This window comes from Anarrhichthys ocellatus, unplaced genomic scaffold (genome assembly GCF_004355925.1).
Source record: "Anarrhichthys ocellatus isolate YVR2014 unplaced genomic scaffold, GSC_Weel_1.0 scaffold359, whole genome shotgun sequence".
In the NCBI taxonomy this organism is placed as follows: domain Eukaryota; kingdom Metazoa; phylum Chordata; class Actinopteri; order Perciformes; family Anarhichadidae; genus Anarrhichthys; species Anarrhichthys ocellatus.
In genome coordinates, this window is record NW_022280349.1 from 45,399 (window position 1) to 55,234 (window position 9,836).

At 45.2% G+C, this 9,836-nt stretch overlaps 1 protein-coding gene across 1 annotated transcript in view; it reads left to right on the forward strand.

The window, feature by feature from the left end:
- The window catches only part of LOC116401340 (histone deacetylase 6-like), a gene marked incomplete at its 5' end in the record, with an annotated part of 8,258 nt that extends 4,355 nt beyond the window's left edge, over positions 1-3,903 (forward strand). The window contains 4 exons of the mRNA XM_031879692.1: positions 267-410; positions 538-684; positions 770-898; positions 3,416-3,903. Of these exons, the coding sequence (XP_031735552.1) occupies positions 267-410; positions 538-684; positions 770-898; positions 3,416-3,484 (489 nt within the window). The remainder of the gene's footprint in view (positions 1-266; positions 411-537; positions 685-769; positions 899-3,415) is intronic.
- Between the last annotated feature and the right edge of the window lie 5,933 nt (positions 3,904-9,836).

The window sequence follows — 9,836 nt, forward strand, 5'->3', positions numbered from 1 at the left end:
TCTGTCTCGCGGACGTCTCGTCTGTGTCTCTGGAGTCTCATCTGTCTCGCTGACGTCTCGTCTGTGTCGCGGACATCTCGTCTGTGTCGCTGACGTCTCGTCTGTGTCGCTGGCGTCTCGTCTGTCTCGTGGGCGCCTCGTCTGTCTGTCTCGCGGGCGTCTCGTCTGTCTCGCGGGCGTCTCGTCTGTCTCGCTGACGTCTCGTCTGTGTCGTGGACGTCTCGTCTGTCGTCTTGTGTATTTTAAACTTTATTGACCCTTCACAGGCTGTTGCCGTGGCAGTACCAGAGTCAGTTGCCCCTGGTGATGAGGCTGCTGTTGGAGCGGGGGCGGAGCCAGAGACAGAGGGAGCATGTGGTTGGTCAAAACCTGAGACGTCTCTGGAGCTGATGTGTGGAGGACAGACAGATGTCAGGACATTCATTTATTTTATTTAATAATTATAAACATACTGTCTCTCTGTCTGTCTTCATATCACTCACCTGTCTGTCTCTCTGTCTTCATATGACTCACCTGTCTGTCTCTCTGTGTCTTCAGACCCCTCTGTACGTGGTTGACCCTCTGTCCTGGTGTCCTCACCTGGATGCTGTTAAGCCCCTACCCCCCTCAGGTATAGATGTCTTCCAGTCGTGTCAGGACTGCGGCTCCGGCGCTGAGAACTGGACCTGTCTCACCTGCTACCAGGTGACCTGTATCACCTCTCCATCACAGACTCTGTCTCACCTGTTGATGATGTCATGCATCTCACCTGTTCTCCTTCCTGTCTCAGGTGTTGTGTGGTCGTTATGTAAATGAGCACATGGTGACTCACGGCGTTGTGTCTGAACACCCGATGGTTCTGAGCTTCTGTGACCTGTCTGTGTGGTGCTACCTCTGTGAATCCTACGTCCACCACCAGGTGAGTCCTCATTATGTGTTCTTAGGGCCCGAGCACCGACGGAGTCAGAGCAGAGGACCTATTGTTATTCTAATGTTTATTATTATCGTACGTGTTTCATCGCAAAAAGGAGGTGCTTGGGATACTGGGAATTTTGTGAAATTTTGCACGCAAGCCAGAATTTGCGAAAATTGCAGTGTGATTGGGGTGTCCAGCTGCAGTATGAAATATTGGCTCGATAGCGCCCCCTATTGAGTAGCCCCAACATTGTGTTTCACCTAGCTGTATGAAATTTGGTAGGAATCTGGATCGTGATGGGACGTACAGAAAATCCTCTTGGAATTTTTCACTAAACCAAACAGGAAGTCGGCCATTTTGAATTTTATGACGTTTTTGGACCATTTCAAGGCGTCATACTTTAATGAACTCCTCCCAGAGATTTGACCCGATTGACTTCAGATTTGGTCAGTATGGTCTTGAGACCTTGGCAGCGAAAAGTTACTCAAAGATCAAAAAGTTATCGAACTATGTATCCGTGGCGTGGCGTCAACAAAACACCATTCGCCATGAAACAGGAAGTTGTTGTAACTAGGCCATACATTGTCGAATCTGCTCCAAATCTCTCATTTGTCATAACATCCTGACCCGGAACACATCTATATGATCATTTAGAATCATAGTAATAGCGCCACCTAGTGGCAACCGGAAGTTATAGGTTGTGTACTTTGACATCCTGCTCCTCACAGATCAATCAGATCCCTCTAAAATGTTGTCAGAACAGCCTTAAGACCTTGATAATGCTTCATTGTGAAGATTGTAAGAAGTTGTTGAAGGGCGGCGACGTGGCGGCTCGGCGAATTTCGATCCTTCGCCATGAACGAATAAACTGATGTAACTCGACTCCACATCATCAGATCTTTACCAGATTTCACATGTTTGATTAGACTCCAGGCCTGAAGACATCTGCAGGCCAATTTTGAATCATAGTCATAGCGCCACCTACTGGTAACAGGAAGTTAGTCTTTATACTTTGGCTTGTTTCTCTTAGTAGGTAAATCAGATCAACATCACATTAGTTCCACACAAATGTAAGAAGTTCATAATGCCAGTCCATGAAGCTTTTGATGTTTCGTCGAACGCCGTCGCCGTGGCGACGCAGTCTTCGCCGTGAAAAGCGAAGGTAATTTTGAGAGGCTAGAAATGCTCGAAACATAAGCAAACTTGGCACACAGATTACAGCCCAAAATGTAGTTGTATAATATGATTTTATTGGTTCAGAGGGACAAATCGGCTCAATAGCGCCCCCTACAATATTTAGACGAAGCAGCCCTCGCTGTACGTTTCACATAGATTTACAAGATTTGGTAGGCACATGTATCACATGTGGACTTAAAATAAAGTCTCTTGGGACCATGCTCTAAACCCAACCAGAAGGTCAGCCATTTTGAATTTTGTATGAATTTCTCGTGTTTTTCTTCCATTTCCAGGTGCTGTACTACAAACTCCTCCTAGGGAATTAATCCGATCAGCTTAGAACTTGGTCAGAACAAACTAAAGACCTTAGCGAATAAAAGTTACTAAAAGCTTTAGGTTTCATCCAACGACGTGGATATGGTGTGATGGCCATTTTACATGGTTCACCATCATCCATCAAGCTGTTGTAACTCGACTGTACTTTGTCAAAACTGTCCCAAACTTGACATGCTTGTTGACTGTCATGGCTTTAGGACTTCTGCATGCCAATATTAACTCATCGTCATAGCGCCACCTACTGATAAGCACGGACGTAAGCAGGATTCTATAATTACAGCGGCCCAAACACTGAACTTATTGAAAGGGTTTGTGGGCACACCATGAGAAAAAGACTTCTCTGATCTAAATATGTGCAAACTAAGATGCTTGGAGAGCAAACGTTAGATAACAGTGGTTTTTCAAACCATGTCAGTGGGCATTAGTATAAATGATCTGTCCAGAGCTTCTTCATGACAATCAGGTTAAACGTTACAATGAATGCTTCACACTACAATCTAAAGTTACAGAAGAACTTTAATTTAACACTAAAACAGTGTTAAATTAAAGTGTTCAAGTAACAGCAAATGGCACTACTGTTTTGTTAACTTTCATGTAAGTCCAAATACAATCAGCAGGACACTGCAGGGAGTTGAACCCCATCCCAGTAAACTGACAGTCTGTCATGTTACAAACACTGAAGGGCATTCACACACATTCATTTTCTTAATGATCTTTAAAGGCTTACATTAATGATTGTATCGGAGGTACACTCAAAACATTTCAGGCTTAAGACCTGGCAACATGATCTTGCTACGCTGCTGGTCGACGCAGGAAATATCTCACTCGTGCACGCAGAGTGTGATGGTCACAGAAATTCATGGCCGCGTCACCCAGAGAGATGCCAGGACCCTCGATCAATGCTGCTCGCAGCTTCAATGTTTATTGTTCTACATAACTAATAACATAATGTTATTATTAATATTAATTCATTATTTTAGAAAAATAAAATGAAACTTTGTTCTTCAGATTCTGTTAGAAGCTAAAAATGCTGCTCACTGCTCCAAGTTTGGAGAAGAGATCCCTCCATGGAGCTGAGAGGAGGAGGAGATGAAGAGGAGGACACAGTATACAATACACATTAAACAATGTATTCATGATGAAATATGACGTGATTGAGGAGAAAGTTAAAACATAAAACATGAATAATCCAGTTTATTAGTTTGTAAAGTTTCTGAGCTCTAAACATTTTAGATTCAACATCAACTTTATTTCAACTGTTTCAATTCAAACGTACACTTTAGATTTCTGCTGTTTCTTCACTTCAGGGATGAAATAGTGTCCACAGACTGTTGCATTGTGGGAAATGGTAGACGAGGTGAAATGGTCTGGTTCATTCTGGAGATTATTTAAATCAATACGACAAAGTGATGATTTATACTACGTGTGTACTCTGTGTATACTACATGTAGTATACACATTATGTGTACATGTATACTACATGTACACATACCACACATACTATGTATACTACATAGTGTACATGTACATACTATATGTAGTATGTGTACACGTAGTATACATACTATATGTACTACATGTAGTATGTATGTAGTACATATACTACATATAGTATGTGTACATGTAGTACATGTAGAATACATACATGTATACTAAGCGTGGTGATGTCATCAGAAGCCACGCCCACAAACCGTGGCTCCATTGTTTTTGTATTTGTTGCTTTAATGATTATTAAACAATAATCACAAAAGTTCAGTTAATGAGATAATTAGAGCAGGAAGTGAGAAAATAAGAGCTTTATTCTGTCAGAACAACTTTTATTATTTGACTTTAAAATGATTTATAAAGTTGATAAATGATCTTATCTTGATGATCAGAGTTTATGTTTCTATTATATTTATGTTCTTTGATTAGAAATGTTGTCAGAATGACTTTTTGATTTGAGACGTTTATTTTTAACAGAAAGAGTCAAAACGTTTCCTCACTTCAGGTGTGTTTGATTTTCACACCTGTGGAATTGTATGTCTTTGACCGTTTCAGTTAGTTTTATTATGTTCTGGCAGCGCTTTATTTTGAAAATACTGAACATGTAGTTTCCTGTCTGGAGACTCAAGTTTTCTCTTTGAAGCTGATTAAAGTCTTTCTGTGTCTGAGGTGCGTTTGATTCGCTGACTGTCGGGTGGAGACAAGAGCTTTGTGTTCTGTGCAATATTCTGTTTCTTATTAATGTTTTATTACTGTTAAAATGTTTGTGTGTTTTTCTCTCACTTATGAATAATTAACTGTGTGAAGAAGGAGAATTGTTAATAATCAGTTTCATGAAGAACAATAAATAAACATTTGATTTATTCTTTATGATGTGTTTCTTGATGAAGGTCACAGGTTGTGGCTAAAATCTCCAGAGACCGGAAGTGAACTTTAGTTTGATGTTCACACATCTGGTTGAGTTTGTGTTGAAGGGCATTCTGGGTAATGAAGTCAACAATGATCTGTAGTACACATTGGTAGAAGAACTACTCGGATACTATACTAAGACTGTTACAAGTAAAATAAGTAGTGTCAGCCAAGTACTGAAGTAAAAGTACTGAAGTAGTATCAGCCAAGTACTAAAGTAAAAGTACTGAAGTAGTATCAGCCAAGTACTAAAGTAAAAGTACTTATTGAGATACACATTTCAATTGTATTAAACATGTATTATTGTTAAAGTAGCATTTTATGTCTAGCTAATTTTAGCTATGGCACAACAATGTGTCTGCTGGAATGTAACTAAGTACAATTACTCAAGTATTGTACTTAAATACAATTACTACTACTAATGCTACAACTATGTATTGTAGTGTATAATTGTATGTTAACATGTTATATGTAGTGTATAATTATATGTTAACATGTTATATGTAGTGTATAATTATATGTTAACATGCTATATAAATATATATTTTAATATATATATGTGGAGCTTTCCTGCTGAGGTTCGTGACGTCACCGTATTTAGTTCACTCACAGATTTCTGTTGACGGATACAGCTCTACATCCGGGTACCTAGAGCTGTATCCTCCTCCTCTCCTCTCTCTCCGTCTGCATCTTCCCATCCTGCAGATAAACAGACAGACAGAGAGAGAGAGACAGGTGGACAGACAGACAGGTGGATCTCTTCCGGCAGCAGGTTTGTTTTCTTCTTTCATCTTGTTGATTCAGATTTCAGATCGGTCTGTTTCTCTTTAAATGACGACAGACAGAACTGCTTCATAACGCTGTCTGTCTCGGTAAACAACGGGAGGTGTTTACGTTCACCTCGATGCTGATTGGCTGACACGATGTGATTGTTCGTTACATTACAGACGCTTTCATCCAAAGCGACTTACAGATCAGATTCACATCTGATCACACGCTCCGTAGGCTCAGCTACGGGGTTAAGTGCCTTGCTCAAGGACACGTCGACATGCGACTGGCGGAGCGGAGCCGGGGATCCTCTGATGGAAGGACGGCGACGGCCGCCCCATGTATATAAACACTGAACTAATTAAAGCGTCATAATATGTGTTTTATGTTTATTTATAAATGATAAACATGGCGGGAAAAGCCCTCAGAGCTCCGATTATTGTCATAACTTTATTGAGTTTATATTTAATAAGAAGACGACTCAAATATTAATACTATTAATACAACTTGAATCTGTTTGAAAACATTATCTGAGGTTTAAATAAATATATGAATATCTGTGAGACATAAAGAGCCTCTCTCTGTCTCTCTCTCTCTGTGTGTCTCTGTCTCTCCCTCTGTCTCTCTCTCTCTGTGTGTCTCTCTCCCTCTGTCTCTCTCTCTGTGTGTCTCTCTGTCTCTCTCTCTCTGTCTCCCTCTGTGTCTCTCCCTCTGTCTCTCTCTCTCTGTGTCTCTCTCTCTCTCTGTGTGTGTCTCTGTCTGTCTCTCTCCCTCTCTCTGTCTGTCTCTCTCTCTGTCTCCCTCTCTCTGTGTCTCTCTCTCTCCCTCTCTGTCTGTCTCTCTATCTCTCCCTCTCTCTGTCTGTCTCTCTCTCTGTCTCCCTCTCTCTGTCTGTCTCTCTCTGTCTCTCCCTCTCTCTGTCTGTCTCTCTCTCTGTCTCTCCCTGTCTCTCTCTCTCTCTGGTGGACTTTGTGGAGAGCGTTGCTAAATATTTGGTGATTTTTCTCAAATTTTCTTCAATCTCTTCATAGTTCACTGTGTGGTTGAGTTGTGGTGGTTTGAGGTTGTTGTTGTATTTTGGTGTTTTGGGCGGACAGAGAACCGCGTTTGTTGTCGGGGATGGCGTCCTCTGAGACGCCGTCCATGTCTTTGAGGCATGGAGTTCGTGTTCAGCCCGACCCGTGTGTCCCGGTAGAGGCGGTTCTGCCCTATGCCTCCAGGATGAACAGAGGTGTGCTGGTGTTTTTGAAAGAGGAGCGTTTTGTGGCGGAGTTAATATCGAGCGGCGTCTCGCTGAACGGCGTGTATCTGCAGGTTTCCCCGCTCGCAGTGCCCTCCACCCGGGTCACCGTCTCCGGTGTTCCCCCGTTCATCCCCAACCAGGTGTTGGAGCGAGAGCTGCAGCGCTTTGGGAAGCTGGCGAGCAGCTTCAGGACTGTGGGTCTGGGTTGTAAGAGTGATAAACTCAAGCATGTCCAGTCCTTCAGAAGACAGGTGTTCCTTACCTGTCCTTCACAGACGCTGGAGGTCTCCTTTAGGGTGAAGCATGGGGAGGGACACTACATGGTGTACGCTAGCACAGGTAGCATCAGGTGCTCGATCACACCGGAGCTCCGCTAAATGACGAGCCAGCGGAGGTCGCTGCTCCGCGGGGGGGGGGCGATGACCCGCCGACCGGGGCCGAGGCCGAGGAGGGGCTCAGCAGCCAGACAGACAGTCAGGATGGGGAACAGAGAGATGATTCAGGTGGAGATAAAGTTATTGATGAGAAGTAGAGGAAAAGAAAGAAGCAGAGGAAAGGAAAGAAGCAGAGGATGTCAGGATCCAGGATCCCTGTCTGACCTGTTGTGTGTTACCTCTGTTTCCCCTGATCCCCTCTCCTCATGTGTCTGTCATTCCCGTTTGTTATTGTGTGCCATGTGCTCTGTGTTTGTCCTCTGCCTCCAGACACCTCCCATGGCCACACCCCTGATTGTGCACAGCTGCGGACACTCCAGCCAATTACCTCCTGCAGGCTGACACACCAGACTCAGGTCCCACTAACCATTCCCCTGGCACTATATCAACTCTGGTCCTGCAGGCTGGGGTTGTCAGGTCGTACCGTCTTTCACCCGCTTCAACCCCGTATCATCTTCTGCCTCGAGCACCTGCCTCCGGGGTCCGCCGGTCCGGGAATCCCCCGAGCCCTCCGTTGAGTTAACGGACTACACACCGCCGCTCTGCCTGCCCTCCGGTGTCGAGCCACGGGACTCACACCATGGATCTGCCTACCCTCTGGTGTCGGACCACGGGCTCCACACCTTCCTGTCCTCTTTATTCGGGCAAATAAAATCAGTTTTACCGTACTCTGTCTCCTGTGGTCTTGCTATTGGGTCCTAACCGTGAACTCCCGTGACAGAGGAAGGTATGAGGGAAAGTGGAGCAGGCAGCAGTAAAGGGCCGGCAGCTGAAGCTGACCAGAGTCAGGCTGCTGGTCCAGAGGAGAGTGGGGGGGCTTGTGTTGAGGAGGAGATGGAGTACGACTCTGACGGTCTCTCTGTCACAGACTCACAGTCTCACAGTGGAGATCTGTACAAGCTGAGGAAATGAATAACTTCCTGGATGAAATGTTTGGAAAGTCTGTAGAGGTTTCAGAGTATTTTCCAGAAGCAGACAAGTTCATTAAAAGAGTTGTGACATTACAGAGAGAGATTGATTTGGAGGATTTAGATGAAAAGAAACGTTTCCGTCTGAAGAAGCTCATGACGAGTCTCAGGAAGCTAAAGAAGAGCGATGAAGGGAAAGGTGATGGATGTGATTCACTTCATCTTTCTGTTACTGGTTCTTCTCTCTGTCTACATCACCGCTCTGTTTCATTTCTCAAGGTGAGGATTGTTTTTTTAATGTTGATGAGGTGACAGGAATGTCTAGTGGACGGAAATGGCTGCTACCTCAGCTCTCCTACAGGGGGAGGGTCCTTACTGTCAATACCTTGGTTGCCTCGACCCTTTGGCACAGACTGGTAGTCCTGCCTCCACCACAGGGCCTGAAGAAAGACATCCAGAGGGCAGTTGTGGACTTCTTCTGGTCAGCGCTTCACTGGCTGAGATCTGCGGTGCTGTACCTGCCGGTCCAGGAGGGAGGGCAGGGCCTGGTGGACATCGCATCATGCATCACAGCCTTCAGACTGCAGACAGCTTCGGCCTGCCATGGACTGATTCTGCCTGTGTGCTGCTGAGGAGGGCCGGACGCTTAGGTTATGACAAACACCTGTTCCAACTTCAGCCCCAGTCAGTGGATTTAACTGGTCTGACACCGTTCTACCAGTCCGTCTTACAGGTGTGGCAGGTCTTTACAGTCCCTCAGAGAGCTGTGACGACACCACTGATCAACATCCGGTCCAGCAGGCTGCTGCTCAGGCTGGTGGAGGAGGTCTGTGCTTCCCTGCCAGAAGTCCTCAGAGCGTTTGTTGGAGACCGTACACTATCTGACCAATGGGACGGTGAATGTGAGTATGTCTTGCCACCCCTGGCTGTCTGTCCTGCTGTTAGAGGATGAGGAGGACATCCTGCTGTCTCTAAAGACACGCCAGTTGGGGAACTTTGAGACTCTGGGGAGGAAAGCAGCGTATCAGGTCAGTGTGAAGGTCTCTAACTTGCGCTCTCTGGTAGGAGTGAGGGTGTCGAGGTGGACCGAGTCTTTTGGCAGGGGATCCTCCCCAAGGGGCTGTTGGCGGTCCCTGTACAAACCCCCTGTAGACAAACGGACAGGAGACCTCCAGTGGAGGATTGTACATGGGGCCATAGCTACAAACGGGTATCTGGTGCACCTGGATCCTGGCTCAGGGGACAGCTGTCCTTTCTGGTCGCAGACAGAAACCATCCACCATCTGTTCGTTGAGTGCTCCAGACTGGTGAGACTCTTCAGCCGCCTGAAGGCGTGGTTTCAGGGCTTAGGAGAACACTTTTCTTTCTGTCTTTTTATCTATGGTCCAAACTACTCTGCTAAAAACAAATCTGTCCACACACTAATGAATTTCCATTCAGGACTGGCCAAACTAGCAATTTGGAATAGGAGGAAAAACCGTGTGAGGGGTGAAGGGTCAGAGAACGTGAGCTTGATGCTGACGGGGCTGCTGGCTGCTCGGCTGAGGGTGGAGTTTGGCTTCTACAGACTGACAGAAAACTGAACTCTTTGTGAACATTTGGGCTCTGAACGACGTTCTGTGTTCAGTCAGAGACAATGCTCTGGTTCTCAACTTAGGATTTGTGTTTTTCTTTAGTTTTTG